The 18,697-nt window shown below is 49.5% G+C and overlaps 1 protein-coding gene across 5 annotated transcripts in view; it reads left to right on the forward strand.

The window, feature by feature from the left end:
- TNIK (TRAF2 and NCK interacting kinase) overlaps positions 1–18,697 on the forward strand; it is a 150,827-nt gene that overhangs the window by 106,651 nt on the left and 25,479 nt on the right. For 2 of the 5 annotated variants that reach the window (XM_086754481.1, XM_086754482.1), the window contains exons 13-18: positions 7,429–7,539; positions 8,031–8,117; positions 9,263–9,463; positions 13,637–13,801; positions 15,562–15,801; positions 17,692–17,798. In XM_086754481.1, the coding sequence (XP_086610607.1) occupies positions 7,429–7,539; positions 8,031–8,117; positions 9,263–9,463; positions 13,637–13,801; positions 15,562–15,801; positions 17,692–17,798 (911 nt within the window). The remainder of the gene's footprint in view (positions 1–7,428; positions 7,540–8,030; positions 8,118–9,262; positions 9,464–13,636; positions 13,802–15,561; positions 15,802–17,691; positions 17,799–18,697) is intronic. The other 3 variants (XM_086754483.1, XM_086754484.1, XM_086754485.1) reach the window with 2 other exon arrangements.

Raw genomic sequence — 18,697 nt, forward strand, 5'->3', positions numbered from 1 at the left:
ACCCCCAGGCCAGAAGTGCAGACAGGAAGGAATTTCAGGCAGCTGATAGTGATGATGATGGTGACTGGTACGGCCTCTCTTCAAGGTGGTCCTCTGAGCTGCTCCAGGGCAAAAACCAACACTGGCAAATCCCAGGCAAAGGATTTTTTCAGTCTGGTAAATATGTAGGTCTGTCATGTTGTCAGAGTATTGCGCATTCAATACATTGTAGGTCAGGCTTTGCTTGCGTCCCGCGCTCTTCCCAAAGCTGGTGAGCTGCTTTGAGACAGGACAAGGTTTTCCACATAGACGCACCCCAAAATCCCCTGCCCCAGTGGATGTTTATCTGGGGACTGTCATAAGGAAGCCTGGCTCTGTCTTTGTCCCGGTCTGCTTGCTGCAAGCGGTACAGGAGCAGAACAACGGCAGAATAAAAGCAGACACCAGATTAGCTGCAATCCTGTAATGAATACAATGCTTACCACTGTATTAATATGTTCTCTTCACATAGAAGAAAAATGTTCTCTCTCTTTGCAGCTGCTCAGGCAGGTTTTGAAGGGAGGACTAATCCCCTTGCTAAGCTGAGCTACAGAGGTGCTGCCTTGCAGGGCCCTGCTGTGCGCAGCCCTTCCCCGGGCTCTGCCCGTCCCCCCATCCTTTTCCTGGTGTCATTAACAGCTAATGCCACCACAGCCAGGATTTAAAATCAACGCCTCTGTTTCTCGTGGCTCTAACAGCCCCCCGGGCTCTTCACCCATTGCTTTCTTCCCAGCTGCCTTACAGTTTTCAGACCTAAATTGAAAGGGAGATACCTGCTGGAGCAAAGCTGGTGAAGAGACGTTTACGCGCTCGTGCCGTATCAGCGAACTGGGAAAGACGCGGCATCCTCTGCCCTCCCCAGCACGGGTCCCCCGGCGTGATCAGCCCCATCGGTTTGGCCAGGGTTAGGGCAGAGCGGGCAGCTGTGCGCTGGCAGCTGCGGTGGCCCCGGCATCTTGTCCTGTGCCCATCTTCTTGGGTCTGTCTAGCTGGGTTTAGCCTCACCTGCATCTCCAGCCGTGGAGTAAAATGAGCTCTCCTCTCTATTAGACATCGTTTGCGTGGGGAGCAAGAAACATGGCCGAGTTGCTATGGTGAGGATTAAAGCAGGAGTCCTTGAAGAGGTGCAAACCTTCCGTTGCAAACGTGGTGGGTTGCGGCAGCAGTTAGGAGGGACGCTCCCCAGCATGGCTGGCAGTGGTTTCTGTAAAACCAGAAAAACAGTAAAGGCAGAGGTTAGCAAACCAAGTTTCATCGCGGCTGCGGGGAGTGGGATAGAGGAGCCACACAAGCAGCTTTGGGCATCCTCCCTTTGAGTTTTCTGCTCATGGTGAGTCCCAGCATCTGCCCTGGGGAGGGGTGCTGCCTCTGCCCCGGGAACGCGGGAAGGGGTTTCTACCCCCAGGCTGTCCCGCTGTTTCTAGCGCAGCTGGCCAGTGGTGGATATAATTTGGTCTTTGTTCTCCCCAGATATTTTGGGGCAGGAAACATCTGATGGCCAGACAGAGGTACCAAACAGCGGCTGTCACAGCTGTGCTGAGTTTGATGGCGCTACCCGGAGGCACCCCGCACATTCCATCCGTGTCGCTGCAGTTGTGCTCCAGAGAGCAACGCTGCTCCAGCTCTCGTCCCCAATACAATGGCACCCAAAGGCTTCAGCAGCTGCCAGCCTGTTGCCTTTTGGCCTCTCTGCTTTTTCTTACACTACCTTTGCACCGACTTCAGCTGTTGTCTCTTGGCTCTGGATTTATTTTGGTTAACGGGAACGGAGTTTCTTCCATGATACCTTGTGGTTTGTCTAAGATGGGGTGTGCCTCCAGTAGACAGCACTGTACCAGCAGATCTCTGGGAGGAGAGACCAGTGGAAGGCTCACATTACTGTATTTTTGTTAAATAAAGCTGACCTTTAAAACCCAATAGAGCATCCAGGACAAATAAACACTTGGAGCTGGTGGCTTTTTGTGCTCATAAGTCAGCCTGGTTAGTACTGCCAGGCCTATTACTGTGTTTATAGATAGAGCTCCCGCTCCTTGTAAGAGGCGGTGAAGGTGGCCAGGCTGAGTGCATTGGCTGGGCCCAAGTGCAGCACCAAAGGATGGGCTTAGGAGGATGCCAAGCTCAAAAATGCCCGGAGTTAATTTGTACTGGAGATGCACAGCAAAAGAGCTGGAGAAAGGCCTGTTAGTGGGATAACTGCTCCATCCCTCTGTCAGTGCAGGCCTTCAATAGATTTTTTTTTTTTTTGTGGTTTTCCAATCTTATCCTTAAATACTGCCAGGGACAGAGCTCCTACCATTTCTGTTTTCTCACCCAGTAGAGCTCAATGTGAAGGAATCCCATTTTTTGTCATCTTGATATCCCTAAACCGGGATTTCTGAACTTCTCACAAGGTACTTCTTATTTTAGGGCCTTTTTGGAGAATCCACCATCCTGTAATATTGCTCTGAAAATAACATCAAATGCATATGTAAAAAAATCAAGTGAGGAAATCTTCTGGTGGTCTCTTGATGCACTTCATGCTGCCCCCAAGACCTACTGCCATCCTTAGCGTGCCGCCTTGCATCTGTTGGACACTTGGGTCTCCTTTTTCAACAGCTGACCAATTTCCTTCTTGAAGGCTGGATCTTCTTCCAGACAGCTAAAGAGATTTAGATTTGCAGCTGTCTTTAATTGCGGCGGAAGTAAAAATCCCCAAGCTGGCTTTGAAACCAGGACCTTCGTAGGAGTAGAGTTGCAGCTTTGTTTTCCCTCATGTAGAAAGTTGGTCTTGTGAATTCAAACTGTGCACCAGAACTAACCACAAAAAAACTTTGAGTTAGATAATTAAATATCAATAGATTAAGCAGCACTAAGGAAAATGTTTGTGTAATGCAGAAGGGTGAATAGGCTTGAATATATTTTAATTTTCCCCTATATATGCATATATTAGGTATATATAGTTCTCTCCATTTCTTGCTGGCACAGAATGAGCCTTGCTGCACCAGTGTAACCACCAAAACTCCAGCTGAGCTGTAGGAATAACACAGTCTCCCAGTCAGGAGCATTAGGGATCCCAGCATGATGAATCTCGGTGCAGACCCCTTGGCAGCAGTGGCCAGATGTAGTCAGGGAGGGCTTTACAGAACCTCCTTTTCTGCCGTGGTGTGGATTTTTTTCCTTTCTAGGTACAAAACGAAGGTCAGATCTTTACAGGGAATGTCCAAGGCAAATCTAAGCATCTTGCTGTTTGCACAGGAGGTTTAATTCAGTGCAGTTATAGAGCTGGGTGTTCAGGGTATAAAAAAACTGCAGCAGCTCCTTTATATGTTAACCAGCAGAAAACAGTCTTCTGGAAGCTCTTTGTAAAGCAATGCAAATAATTTCCAACAATTAATTATAGGTAAATTTAGGCTAGCTAAAATGGTGGTTGTTATTTTCTTCTGCATATGCAGGTGTCATATAGCTTGTAGGGACATTTTCATGAAGGTGACAACCTTCTCACAGTAATAGAGTACATGGTGGCATTGCAGTGGTCCCAGCAGTAGTCCCTTACCCGTTTCCAAGGAGATCTGCATTACAGCAGCTCCTGTAGGACAGGGGTGTGCTAAGCCTTACGTCTCTCCAGTTTTTCTGTGTTTAAAAAGCGTGTAGAACTCATAGTTTCCAAAGTATGAGCCTTTTCCTACATGGAGCATCCCTTCATGATGATCCCAACTAAAAGCTCCTGCGATGGTTCAGAGCGTATCAGATCCTCGTTTGCCATGGTGGGAAGTTCTGACCCAGTTACTCTACCAGTGGGAAACACCTCTCCGTGCTCCAGTGCCTGGTGTGTCAGGAAAGATGATGTTCCAGCCACAGTCACTCTTTCCCTGGTGACTCAGATAAATGAGCCTGTCACAACAACGCAGCCACCTAGAATATTTGTTTTCTTTTGTCGCTTGGAATTCTCCTTCCACTTCTCTGCTGGGTCATGCTCATGTTTGGGAGCAGCAGCTGAGGTTTCCAGGAGCCTCCTCTTGTAAGTGTTGGTGTGGTGCCTTTCTGAGCTCACCAGGGTCACGAGGCAGCTCCAGCTTGGCGGTCGCCTGAATGCGTCTGATCTAGCAAAGCGAGCTTGCTCCTTTGAAGTCCTTGTTTCATGCCAGGCCTCCAAGGGCCTTCCCTCTAGAGGTTTTGCCTTTGTGTGTCTTCCTTCATCAATATTTAAAACCTGTCATTTCTAGCACAGCGCCAATAAGATCCCATTCTGGCTTACAAGCAGCTGCAGAGTTATATAAACGCAGTCCTAATTAATTGGTGCTCTTGCCTCGCGTGAATAATAGATCTGGATAGTGTAAATAGACACAGTAGTTCAGGCTTGGAGAAATGTGGGAAGTATGCAATCACAGTGGGAGAGGGAGGGCAGAAAACAGGGAGAAAAAGAGGCAAGTAAAGAGAGATCTTTGAATATCTCCTTTTTTTCTTTTTTTCTTTCTTTTTTTTTTTTGTCCTTTCTAGCTGCCCTTTCCACATGCAGTTTTCAGCTGCATCTCACTGAGCTCAATCCCTGCTTTAAACGGGGTCCCCATCATCCCAATGCCACTCAGCACCAGTGTGAGCAGAGGTAGAGGGGAGACGGGTGCATTGCTGGAGGCTTCCCCTGCCCCTCTGCAGTGCCAGCTCCTCTCCAGATGTTTGCCAGCTGCTGAAGCGGGGCTGTATGGGGGGAAGGCAGCTGCCAATTCAGCCCTGCTCTGCTGAGAGGGCGGTGCAGTGTTTAGCTGAAGGTGCTCATAATGCGACCGTGACAAATGACTTGCTTATAATGTGACCTGACAAAAAAAAAAAAAAAAAAAAGCCACTCTTGGGCTGGAGGGAAGCTCTGTACCTCTGACCTCAATTAATTTATGTATTTCATCATGCTCACAGCCTCAGCCCGAAGAGCATGGCTGCAGCAGGGTGCAGAGGTCCTTTAAATATCCAGAAGAGCATCAGGCCTGGCTTCTAAAGAAAACTGTGCCTGGGGGGCTCCGTTCCCAGCGCCTGGGGTTAAATAGGCTTTTAGGTGTGGAGGAGGCTGGTGGTTAGGTGCTACCTTGCAGGAAAGAGGCCAGAAGCGGGGCAAGCTCACCATGGCCGCTGGGCATGTGGTACCCTGGAAGGATGGTGGTACACTGCTCCCTCCCTGGGAAAAAACCTTTTGTCTCCTTCCTTGGAGAGGCTTGGCTTTGTTTGCCTGCAAGACTGGAAATAAAGACCAATTGGGTGATTTTTAGTGAAGAAATAGCTGTGGCATTCAGGGCCTTGCCTCCTGCCAGTTAAACTCAGCCTACATGAGCATTATGTGCTTTATTCAGCAGTGTGCTATTTTAACTAAAAAGAAACCATTAAAACCCTCCCCAAAGTCCGTGTGATACACCCTGCGATTGGAAGCTGAGGGTAGCATGTATTCAACCCGTTAGTCAAAAGATCCCTGCTCCTGAGTGCATAAAAGCAATGACCATCACTAACATCATCTAAGGAGGTCAGGGAACGCTGGCAGAGCCAAGAAATCCCATGTATTGCCGTTACTGCGGCAGAGTTACCACATCCCGGTGGTGTATCCCCTGCAGTTTCTGGTACAGAGTTCAAAAAACTACAAACAGCCCTATGTTAGCACTGCGCTCAGCACGGACGGGTGTACGCGCGGAGTAACGCATGCATCCCTGGCTTACGTGGGCAGCGCGAGTGACTGCGGCTGGCGTGGGACACGCCGGAGTCTGGAGCTGGCAGGCTATTTCAGGTTGGATGTGATTTTCCTTCCCCAAGGCGAGTGGAACAGCACTGGTAAATATGGCTATAGGTGGCACTACAGCTGCGCCAGAGTTCCAATGTTAAATTCAGAGTCCTCGTGCTGTGGATGTTACCTGTGGGTGAGGAGACAGCAGCAAGACAGGCAATGGCTTTTCCATAGATGGAAACATGGGAGTGTCTTTAAATGTTTGTTAAAATATCTGTAGATCTATCTATCTATATAGGTATCTATCTATAAAAATATTTATAGATATCTATCTCTAGAGAGAAATATAGAGATACAAAATAGAATGTAGAACAGATACAGAATAGAATTAGAATATCTATAATAGATGTCTAGATCTATTAGATATCTATTATAAATATAATATTAGAGATGTCTTAGATAGATGTCTATTCTACAGATAGATCTATATAATATCTCTATAGATAGATATATCTAATAGGGATAGATATCTATACAGATCTCTGTCTGTACATACAGACATTGAATCCATCTGTATCTACAGTGCAGGTTTGCTGCAGAGCAGCAGTTTGAAGTGGATGCATCTTTGTCTCCAGATAGCTCAGCCAGCTCCATCCCCTGCATGACGTAGCGAGTGCGTGGCGTTGCCGGTGCCTGCCTCGCCGCTGCCGTCTGCTCAGCCGCTCTGTGTCAGCAATGGGGAAATGAAAAAGGGAAAAAAGGAGAAAAAAAGGACTGGGTTTACGCTTCAGCGGGTTGCCTCCCCGTTAGCCTTGCATGCGTGTTGCTGCATGATGGAGTTCAGCGGGCTGCAGAGCCCTGCTAGCCAATATTGGCATATGAGTGCCCTCTGCCGCTGCGCTGGCTGCGGTGTGGAGCAGCCTGCGGCCCCTCTCCTCACGGCAGAGGATTGCAGCCATGTGCTGCGAGCCCCTGCTCCCCAGGATGGGAGAGCGAGCTGGTTTGGGTAGCTGGAGGAGTTTTGTTGGGTTAAAAGCAGGGAGTGTGGGGGCTGTGGGTGGCACCTGGGTGCCCGGCGCACCTCGAACGGCTCACAGCAGGCTGTAGGTCGTCATCACCCCAAAATGCCGTTGGCAAAGATGCTACAGAGCTGAGCAAGCAGGGATGTGACCCAAGAGGCAGAGGGCAGGGGTGGCCTGAGGACGGCAAGGGAAACCATCCCCCACCCTGCTCATTTTGTGTTTCAAAAAGAAAAAACCCTTGGATTTTGGGTCTCCTATGTTAGCTTCTCGTGCCAGCAAACGTAAGACGGGTGTATTCCCCTCTCAGCCAGCAGTAGCTCCCCTCATCCTCACAGGTGGGTTTGGGGCTGAGACTTGAGTTCCCCATAAGCGACTGGTTTGCCCACGAGTGGGGCACGCTGGTAAGTGGGGACCATGTGCTGCCCATGTGGCTTCACCTGCAAGTGGGAGAAAAAAAAATGGGGTTGCCTGCATGGTCTGGTGATGGCTGAGAGGATGCTGTGGGTGCCGGGTGCCGGACTGCGTGAGGATGGGGTGGGATTGAGCAGCCCCTCCACCACCCGGAACAAATCTACCTGCTGGCAAGTCATCTCCTTGGGTGGGCCTTGCAGGTCGCTGGGCAAGGTGGCTCCCCAAAAACTGCGAGAAAAAGGACTTTGAGCTCTCAGGGAAAGGAGTAGGGGTGCTGACCTGTGCCTCTTGCCCCCACAGCAGCAGAGGCGGGAGAAGGAGCTGCGGAAGCAGCAGGAGCGGGAGCAGCGGCGGCACTACGAGGAGCAGATGCGGCGGGAGGAGGAGCGGCGGCGTGCAGAGCACGAGCAGGTAACCTGATGGGAGCGGGGCCATCGCCTTCGGTGCGGATTCCTCTTCCTCTAATCAGAGATTTTTCTCATAAACACTCATATTTTTTACCACTTGAGAGCAAATTGCTTAATTGTTAACACCGCGTGTGTCGCTTTCCACCGCCATCACTTATTTCCATGTGAATCCACTTGCTGGCCCGCAGGTGTGGAGACACTTGATGCAGGTTTTTCCTACCCGCTGGTTCCCAGGGCGGGGTTCTGTGGTGTTCCCAGCTAATGTTTGCTCTTTCCCAGTGGTTTTCACCCTTTACCCTCAGAGGTCCCTCGTAGAGTGATGGACGCCCCCAGGGTCTTTGGGCAGGGATGGAGGGTGCCCAGGCTGATTGATCAGTGTCAGCTCTTGGGTGGGATGGATGCGGGTGCCCACTTCATTCTCCCTTCTCCTGAGAAATACTGTCTCTTTTACCGTCTCTCTCTTTTTCCTTTCATCCTTGCTGCCCATGCCTCCAGGAGTACATCAGGCGACAGTTAGAGGAGGAGCAGAGACAGTTAGAGATCCTGCAGCAGCAGTTGTTGCAGGAGCAGGCGCTACTTCTGGTAAATAGGAGGCCCCAGCCACGCTTGCCGCTTTCTGCCCGTGCCGTGTCCGCATGTGCCCACGTGCGCCCACGTTCCTCCGCGTGCCTCCTGCCATGCCGAGACATGGGGGACGCCATGGCCGTGAGCATGCCTCGATTCCCCTGCCGCCGCTTCGGGCTGTGGCTCTTCGCGGTGCACGCCTCTCGTTGCATCCCCTTCCATAGCATCGGCGTGCTTGTGCCTTCGTGGGAGGAGCAGCCCTCTTTGTTGCCGCTTTATTTTGAAGGCTATTGGCAGCATGTTGGAGTGTGGTCGAGCTGTTGCGTGCCTGTACCCGACAAACCTACCCTGCCATGCGGGTTTTCATATTCCAAGTGAAAGTTTTTGTTTTAATTTCCTCACAGGAACACTGTATGTTCCCTCTCATGCTGTTTGCATTCTGGATGTTCTATTTTTTCTTTAATTTATTTTTGAGTTATCCTTTTTTAATGCTGGTAGCTGTTACTCTCACTGCATTTTCTTTTAATCCACAGGAATTATTCTTTCTCTCTTACTATTAATTTTATTTTGGGAAAACAAAAACGCTTACACAAGCCCTTGCCTTTTAAAAAGGCCCATTCAAAGTTATTTACTCATTAAACATCTTCGAGCAGTAGGGATTCAGAAGGATCACACAGTTGGCTCTGCTGTGTGGCCCTTCGCACAAACAATAAATTGGTCCTACAGAGGACTTGGCTTCAGTTGGATTCTGTCTGACCCACTGGTGTTTGGCACCTCATGGAACTGATCCTTAGTTCTTCCTATCCAGAAAAATTTGGGCAAAGTCAAGCTCCTAAGGGAATGTCTGAGCCCTAGGGGGATCTCGCAGCCTTTCCCTGGCAAGGCAGCGCTGACGTTCCCCGATCCAGCAGATTCATTGGCCGCAAAGCGCCGATGACGGGGTCACAACTCTGAAATTGCTGGCTCTGTTCTTCCAACTGTCTCTCCTCCAGGATGCTTTACAGCTCAGTCCCCAAAGTCTTTCACATCAGTGAGCTCTGCCAGAAAACAGCCTTTCAGATACTCGGGCCCCGTTTTCCGCCCAAACAGATAAATCTGCTGTTTACAGCCCTGTGTTTACGTGCTGGCCGGGCACCTGTGTCACTGTGTTTTCTTCTGGGTAGGAGTACAAGCGCAAGCAGCTGGAGGAGCAGCGGCAAGCGGAGAGGCTGCAGAGGCAGCTGCAGCAGGAGCGGGACTACCTGGTCTCCCTGCAACAGCAGCAGCAGCAGCAGCGACAGGACCAGAGGCCAGCAGAGAAGAAACCCCTCTACCATTACAAAGAAGGGATAAATGCCAGCGAGAAACCGGCCTGGGCCAAGGAGGTAGGCGAACGCGAGGAGCATGGTGATGCTTATCTGCATCCGCAGACAAGATGCTGCATCCTCCAGCAGATGCCATTAGCTGTGTTGGAAACACTCCCAGTTCAATGCAATGTGTCTGCGCCTGTGTGCACGTTTGTGCAAGCAAGGAGAGTGGAAGAAGGAGGGTTTTTGATGAGGGCGTGCGAGGAGGAGGATGGATCCCTCCTGGAGGCGTTCAGCTGTAGCTGGGGACTGGAATTGTCCTGACACTCCTTCCTGGCATTGTCCGCAAGTCTGCTGGGGGCCAGGGTGAATGCAGAGGGTGGTTGTAGCAAGGTTCCTTGCTGAGCATTTGTTCAGTTCCCTGTAATTAAACAGAGGCCAGGCAGCTCTTCCTCCTATGCTCAGGGCTGTATCTCTTGGGGTTGCTCTTCTTTCATGACTTTCAGGAAGGCAAGCCACACTGCTGATTTTCTTTTTCTCTCCAGCAAAAAGAGGGAATTCTGGTAACAATTGTTGGATCTTGAATATTAATTATTGCCTGGCTGAATAGCCTTGAAAAGATGAAGATGTGCATTGTCTGCAGTGCGGTTTCAGGATCATGTGCAAACTCTTTCTCCTTAATCTCTTTGTGGTGGCTCCAGTAAGACTGGTGCCCACTCTTGCTGTTAATTTTTCTAAAGTTCTTTCTGTTTAGTTGGTTTAATTTTGTAACCCTGCTCCTGGGCAGAAAGATCGCCTGTTCTTCTTACTAAGCAGGACAACTGCTCTGCTGCCAAACGTCTGGCACCCTTTAGTCCTGGCAGAGATGCAATGTGCATCCAACACGTAGCTGTCTCCTGGCCTTTCCTCTTGACAGTCCTTGACTGCATCCACAGTACTGGCAAGCATCAAATGCTGAAGAAATTCAGTCAGTTGTCCATCGCTAAGCAAAGGCCAGTAATACAAACAGTTCTTAGCCATCACAAAGATGTGGGTATCAAAAACTCTTTTCACCTCTTTATACTCCCTTGGGTTTCTCCTTCGTTCCCTTCCGATTTAGTCTTCAGAGTCTTTTGGTGGCGATGTGCCAGATGACATGTTTTCATGGAGTTGCAGTGTCGTTCTCCAGCCCTTCCAGTGGAAGACAAGGTTTGGTAAGTGGGTCTGCAGATGAGATATTCCAGATGTGTGACCCGCCTCTGACAAGAGCAGCTTCTGCCTGCTTGGTGCCTCTGCGGCTTTTTGCAGGGCTGGGTCTCTCTTGTCCATGTGCAGAAGTGCTGAGAGTAGGTAGCAGGCAGGAAAAGTGGAGTAAACTGTCTTCCATTGCCTGGTTGTAAATAAATCCTCTAGAATGTTACTGAAGTGGCTCTGGCACCATCTTCAAAACTGTGACAAAGATATATAAAAAGGAATCTTATTCTTTCTCTGGGGTGTTGGATTCATCTTTCCATTTCAAACACAAAGGCCCATTTCATTTATTCCGTGGAGGAGATGTCTTTTTGTGATGCCGTGGCAGGAAGCAGGGCGTTGGGAACTGCACAATGTGAATAAAAGCAGCAGAATGTGACCTCATACTCTTTGCTGAAATCATAGGGAAGATGAGGTTTCCTGTTGTTGGGGAACATCTCTAGCTTCCACCAATTAGCTCTCCAAACCGTTTATTCTTTACCTCTGTCGCTCTGTCCAGTTTCTGATGAAATGCTCGAAGCGGTGGCTGTGGCATCTTTGTGCTCTTGGGAGCGGTAGTTGGATGTATTGCCTTGACACAGCACCCTTGGGAACTTCCCAAAACTACTCCTCTTGCCTCCATCCCCTGTTTTATCTACTGTATAATCCTACTTCTAGCACAGTTCAGCTACTTCACTGTGTATGTTGAAGTACCATCCTTGCTGGCTGTACAGACTTGTGCTGATACCTAGTTACCCTGCCGTGGTTCTCGCTATAGTTCAGCAATTTCCATCCCCAACCCATGCATGCTAATTTAACAGAAATATTGAGACTTTGTTTTCCTTTGGGAGCAAGGCAAAGACAAGTCTGGTGCTCAGCCTACGATTTCTGGAGGCTCTGCAGCGCTTATTGGGTTATTTCCTGAGGATTTTGCATGATATCCCATACCGTCCTTGTTTTTATGCTCTTTGATCTCAAGTCTTCTCTCTCGGGAGCTTGATCACCGTAGCTGAGTTCTTCTCGAGCCGTGCCCTTCTCTGCTTTTCATACCTCTCCTTTATGCACTTTTTTTCCCACCTCACTCATCACATGGTGGTGAAGCATGGTCAGCTGAAGGATGTGTTTGGGCAGGTATATGCCATACATGACCATGCATGAAGGAGGGGACAGATTTAATCAGACATTTTCCACATAGTGCCCAGGCCCTGCGGTGCTTTCTCGCAGCTCAGAGCTTCCTGGGGGCCTGGGAGTTGGCTGTGTGTCATGAACTGTGCCATTCTCTGCAGCAGCCAATGCACATATCTGCTCCGCCTTCAGTCCCCATTGCTTTTATCCTCTCACTTTGAAGTGATGTACTAAAACATTAGCAGCCTTCCCCTGGGACCTGCGCAGAAGCTGCTAAGGAAGTTTCCCGTTTGAGGGCAATCTTGAGTTCAATTAGAGATGGCTGGAACCAGAGCGATGATGAATTCCTGTAGGGTTTTGCTGCTTTTTCCCCCTCTCTCTGCTTGATGGTGGAGTCAGTAAGCCTCCACAAAGCTGGAGATACCAGAAGCGTCCTCTGCTCTGCTGGTGCAACAAAGTGCTGGCAAGGAGATCCTGGCAGTGGAAAACTAAGTACCTTTCTCCTTCCCAGTGCACAGACATCCCTGTTTCATCACTCTACTGCCTTCTCCTCCACACAAGCTTTGAAGTCTTCCGTAATCAGCCGCGCGTTACAGCTTGGCAGCGTGCCGGAGAGCGCCGGCAAACTGCCGGAGGACTCGGCAGCAGCACCGTCTCTGCCTGCTGTCGTTCATGCCAAGGCTTGGCTGATAAGGAGATGTGCTGGACTCGGCCTGCGGCTCAGTGCTCGTGCTGCTGCTCCCTTGTTCGGAGGGAGTTCTCCTTCCCACCTTGCTCTCCTTCCCATCCTTCCATCTGCCCTCATGGGCATCACTGAAACGAGCTCTGCACAGCCTCTGCTAGCCGGTGGGCAGCTCCTGGGAGGTTGTGACAACCTCTTAGGACACAGCAGTGGCCTGGGTGGTCCCTAATGAACTAGAAAGGAAAGAGTCCGTAACACAAATCTCTTACCTAAATTTTACTCTGACTCATGTTCAATATCTGGAAAAGATTCATTTTTGTTAATACAATGACTCCTTTGTTTCATGAGTATTTATTTACTTAAGAAGAGCTGTGGTTGTTTCCAAGCAAACCGGTTTTAAAGATTGCCTTTTAACATGTCATTGTGCATGGTGGAATCAAGACGTGCTGAGGGTATTTAACATGTGAACAGTAGGGAAATGAAAATACATGTCAGATCTTGAGGTATCAAAAATTCTGCATAGCATATGCTGCGTGAATGTCAATGCATGCAAGCGAACTGCAGATTGCACCACTGTCTGGGTTAGCCACAACCGCTGTATTTCCATCAAGGGTAACTGAAAGCAGTGGGCTTTGGGTTTATTTCTCTATCAGTAAGAGAGGCTGTCCCCCTTCCATACATGACAATGTGCCAGACTCACTAAATCTATATCAAAGCCAGCCATTTTCTGGCTACCATGTTTATTCAGATCAAACAAAAGCGCTCCTCGTGGTGTTTACAGTCATGAAGGAAAAGGGTCCCTGTCCTTAAAGATACATTTGAGAAGAGACAAGAGCTTCTCAGGTGTCATCTTCTAGAAACACCTCTCTGAGACATGTTGCCTTTCCTTTGTTTTTCCATTTGACATTCAGAAATGAATTATGTGCATAAATACAAATAGTCCTTTTGGTGTCTTTAAAATGCATTTATTGCACAGTCTGCTTGGTAACTTGGATTCTGTGATAGAATCACAGACTGGTTTGGGTTGGAAGGGACCTTTGAAGGCCATCTAGTCCAACCCCCCTGCAAGGAGCAGGGACATCTCCAACCAGATCAAGTTGTTCAGAGCCTCGTACAATGTATATGATACACCCAAGGAGAAAAGAGTTTCCTATATGTATATGTACATACCTTGGTTTTCAGTTGGAAATGGGTTTTTGTGGGGTATTTCACCCACTCTCCCCGTCTCGCCACAGGTGGAGGAGCGCTCCCGGCTCAATCGCCAGAGTTCGCCGGCCATGCCCCATAAGGTGGCCAACAGGATTTCTGACCCCAACCTGCCTCCTCGGTCGGAGTCTTTCAGCATCAGCGGTGTGCAGCCGGCCCGGACCCCACCCCTGCTCCGACCTGTGGACCCGCAGGTAATGGTGCTCCCCCCGGCAGGCTCACCTCTCGGAGCCAGGATGCTGGGGGTGCTGGTAAGGTAACAAGAAAAAGAGCAAATTGAAGAGAAATAGTGTCTCGCTCCCTGGTTTCTCAGCCTTAAGCATATTCGTGAGTAAGAGCAGCATCTACATTCATGAGTTGGATTCCTCTTGTCACCTCCATGTGTTAGAAACATCGCGCTGGTTTATACCTTCCTTTGAAGCATCACGTACTGGTTACTGCCAGAAACAAGCTGGAGGACCGAGAGGAACCGCTGGTCTGGTCCAGTGCGGCAGTTGCTCTCTTCCTCTTTGGATCTGGTTTATGTAAAGGACTGAAAAAAAAACCCACAGCGCCTGGTACAAAACACCTGGGACGCTTTGATGCTGAGGATCATCAAAAAGAGGTTTTGCTTTCTTTGCCGCTTTAATTCAAGGTTTTGTTTTGGTTTTCCATTGAGTTGACATCAGTCACAAACACATCTGGAGAGGGCATAAATCACCATGACCATCTAAAAATTCCTCCCAGCCGCGAGGTCCGTAAGTACCCTGCCACCGAAAGCTCTGCACCGCGTGTCGGTGCAGGCTCTGGTCCAGCCCATGGAAGTGCTCCCGCTGACTCCAGCGGAGATCTCGGCGGGAAGTACAAAGCCTTTGCTCCACGTCCGTGTGGGCTTTCTATGGGAAAAACGTGCCAGTTAAGTGCTGTCCACGTGTGGTATGCGCACCTGTAGGTCGGCAGTACAGTGCCAGCTTTAAACAAAATACGTGCAGAAAAAAAACATGTCTATGTTGGGAAGTGGGTAAAACCCCACCTCACTGAAAGTTCTCTGACCAAATAATTTTTGGCAATCTTGTTGACAACCTATATTGTTGACAGCTACAAAGACTTTTGTTTGGCAGTAAAAAAATTCAAAAGGTTGTTTGAAACCCACAGCCCCATGTAAATACATACATGCATACACATGTACACATGATACATGTTCATGTGTGCATAGACATGTATGTAGAAATGTCAAATAAAAGTTACAACCCCACTGTATCAAACAGGTGCAGCTTCACAGGGTCCTGGGCAGAAGCTCTGATTTCACAAACTCTTAACTTTGTGAATTTCTCAAAACAGATGTCAGTATTCCTGTCACTCATAACCCTTAGATCTGTAGGGCTGATCCACGGGGTAGGGGCTACCTAGACCTGTCATGCCTCAAGATATTTTTTTAAGCCATCTACGCCTCAGAATTCCTGACAATTATTTTTATTAATTATTATTTATTATCGTTTCCTTCTTTTTTTTCATTTTTAACAAGGAAAATCCATGCCAAACCTCATTAGCACAACCTTAGAGGTGCAGGCGTAGGAGCTGGCAATTTGGCCTGGGGCGGGCACGGCGTGTGCGGGAGCTGGCAGGAGGGAGCAGCCTGCCCCTGCTCCTGGGGTGGTACCCAGAGAACAGCGCGGGGCTGTCGGTGTGAGCCGTGTCACTGTGCGCACGCAGGAGTGGTCAGGACTGAAGCGTGACGTTGCCTGATTTTAAAAGGCTGAGCTGTGCGGACGTGATTTTTAACAGATCTTGCCTTGAAGCGATGTGAGTCAGAGTTTCTGAAACCAAGGCAGTGCTGATCTCAAACCGAGGGGGCTTTTTAGTGCATCCAAAGTGCTAATAATTTTTTTTAATCAAATTTTTAATTTTTTTTTTTTTTTACTCCTTTTTATTTTTTCATTTTGTACTGATAGTTCTGTTTTGACTTGGTGCTTAGATTCCACATCTGGTCACTGTGAAATCCCAAGGAAGCTCCTTGTCTGGGTCTCAGTCACTGCATGAACAGCCTGCAAAGGGACTGGCTGGGTTTCAGGAGGCTCTGACGGTGACCTCTCACCGCACTGAGATGCCAAGGCAGAACTCGGACCCCACCTCAGAAAACCCTCCTCTGCCCCCTCGCATTGAAAAGTTTGACCGAAGTTCTTGGTTACGGCAGGAGGAAGACATTCCACCAAAGGTAACACTATCGCTCCTCGCTTTCAGCACGTCAAAGAGGCCATCCCAGAACTAAGTCCCCCCCGGGATGGTGCTGCGCTCAGCACCTCCGGCAAAGCAGAGCGGGCAGGACCGAGCCCATCCCCGAGGCTCCGCGGTGGGTTCCCACCTGCCTGGGGGCTGCGCTTCCCCAGGCAAGTTTTGCACAAGATGCTGGGAGCCGCTCTCAGGTGCACACGTAGCACTGCAAAATAGTGTTGCCCTCCAGCAGAGAAAGTTCTCGAGCCCAGACAGAGGCCAAAATAAATTAATATCTCCTTTCCCTAGGATAAAAAGCAACCTTCTGTTTAAATAGAATTATAGGAACATCAAATTTGTCATACTCAATAAGATGGGTCCTTTCAGTCTGCTACCGTGCCTCCAGTTGCAATCAATATTTGATGGAAGACTTGTAAGGGCTCCAGCAGCTTTATACCTTCATTGACATTTTGGCAGTGTCTGGCAGTACCCCTTTAATTAAGACTCTTCTGGACCAGTGTTTCGATCGCGTTGTTTATACACCTTCATTTTGGAAGAATTATGACTTGGCCATTAATGTTCCCCTTGCAGTGAATCAGTGCTCAGCCTGGGAGGATTTTTACAGAGAGAAAAAATGATGACAAATTGATGAGTGAAAGTGAGGCAGTATTTGTCCCTGACTGGGAGGCAGTTTTTCTGTGTATTAACAAAGTAAGTGACTTTTTAAGAGCAAAAACCAGCTACCAGGTGAGCCTCCCTGTGCAAGGGTTCTATGGTTGTCTGTCAGGTGTGTTAATAATGTTCCTGTTTCTGCTGCCACCAAGCAAGAGATGACACCAGTGCTCACCTGAGAGGAAAAGTGAGCCAACAGCTCCCGGAGTTGTTCATGTCTTTGCTCCTCTGTAGTGCAGAAGGGATGGCTGCTTGCTTTTAACCTAATTTTGAAAAACCCCTTGCCATTTAAGGTTGGCTTTTTTCTTGGGTCCTTTGAGAAGGGCATCTCTTAACTGTAGTGATGCGCTACATGGTGAGACCACAGCACCTGCTCCTTGGATAAAAGGTGTTTTCCAGCACTATGGACTATTTTCCTCCTTGGCTGAGGGAACATGCTCTGGAAGGGATCCCAGCCAGATCACATTTAAGACTGTCATGTCGGCAGTAGGACCCACGAGGAGCCTGACTTCACGTTTTACTGCCCAAAGCGGGTTTGATGTGTTTGTAAGCGGGACCGAAAGGACTGCCCCGTGAGGCAGGACCAGCTCTCTCTGTGGTCCGGCTCTTGTTTCTGCCGGTGCTTGCGGCTGGATGCTTCAGAGGAAGGTAAAAAACTCCACAAGTCCCAGCTGTGGAGTACCCTACCTGGAGGGGAGATTGCTTTTTAATGAGACAAGCTGTAGCTAGCGATGCTGCAGAATAGAAAGCTTGCTAGCTTGCTAAATATTTTTATCTTGCCTAACATAACTGCATGTTTATTCTTAAAAAAAAAAAGAAAAAAGCCTAATCCTTTTTTTGCTAATCCTGCCGAGTCCCTGGCCTCCCTGTTACCTGGTGCAAGGTACTGCATGGTGAGTATCATCGTGCCTCTCCACGTCTTCCCACGCTGCTGGGGGGGTGAGACCACCACGCAGCTATGCCCACGCTCCCACGGGATGAGGCAGGGCTCCGGGGTTGCCCACCGTGGCACTTGTAGGCTGCGGTTGGCTTTGGGTTTCTGCCGGCAGCAGTGGTGGTGAGCTGTCCTGCCGGCAGCGGGGCTTCGGCAGCGGCATCTGAAGCTCAGTGGAGGTCGTAGGGTTTAATGCGGGCGTTAGGTGGATCGGTCTGAATCTTCAGGTGGCTGCCTGACGTGGTGGGGGCAGACTGGGTGATGGTGAACGTCTCCATTCTTTTCCAGGTGCCTCAACGAACCACTTCCATATCCCCTGCTCTGGCCAGGAAGAACTCCCCAGGCAACGGCAGCGCCCTGGGGCCCCGGCTGGGCTCCCAGCCCATTCGGGCAAGGTACGGACGCTGCGGGGCACGGGCAGAAGTGATCCCTGCTCTCCTCCTGGCATCACCCACCTGAGGTGCCCAAACACGGGCTGGGGTTTAGCCCTGATTCTGCTGACTGGTAACCGTCTCTTGTCGCTGGGATGAATTTTTGCATTCGTTAGTATTTTGTACGTTCCTGGCCATCGCAGGGTTTGGATGTGGATGCTGCATCCGCTGCTATGGGGTCAAACAGGAATTTGGGCGCTCCCCTTAGTGGAATTAGGTTCTGGTTCTCCCAGTATCACCCCTTGCACATGAAGGGGATCCATCTAAGCCAGTGGGGAGATCTCAGCGATGCATACCATACATTTCCTACACGTCAGAGCGGCTTTTCACAGGTAATGACCAAGGAATGTGCCGGGGGACAGACACTGATACAACTTGCTGAAATCTTCCTTAGATGTAGATCACGGATTAAATTCCTTTCAGCTTCCTAGGACTGGGGCCTTTAGCTTAGCCAGATCCAGCTCTCCAACACAGCTTGTAGTGCTCTGAGGAAGGATGCTGCACCGCGTCTGACATCCGCCATGTCAGAGTTGTCCCTGGGCATGTTTAAAACGAGTGGGGAAGTTGACAGGCTCTGCTCTGAGCTGGATGGAAAAAACCCATGGCTTAGTCATGCAGGAGCTTGTCTCGGGTTTGCAAAGCGTCGTGGGCAGATCTCTAGACTTCAGACAGGCAACTCTCGGGGTGAATAGGTGTTCCACACAACCTGATGTGATGGAGCTCTTTGCTTTCTTTGTCCTTGCCTTGTCCTTTCAGGGCAAGGTCAAAAAGTGAGTGCTGGGATGTTTGTAGCCATGTGCTGTCACCAGTTCCAGCAAACGCCTTTCTTTCCAGCTCAGTGCCCCAACCACGCGTCAGCAAAC

Source organism: Chlamydotis macqueenii, chromosome 9, assembly GCF_036417535.1.
Source record: "Chlamydotis macqueenii isolate bChlMac1 chromosome 9, bChlMac1.mat, whole genome shotgun sequence".
NCBI lineage: Eukaryota > Metazoa > Chordata > Aves > Otidiformes > Otididae > Chlamydotis > Chlamydotis macqueenii.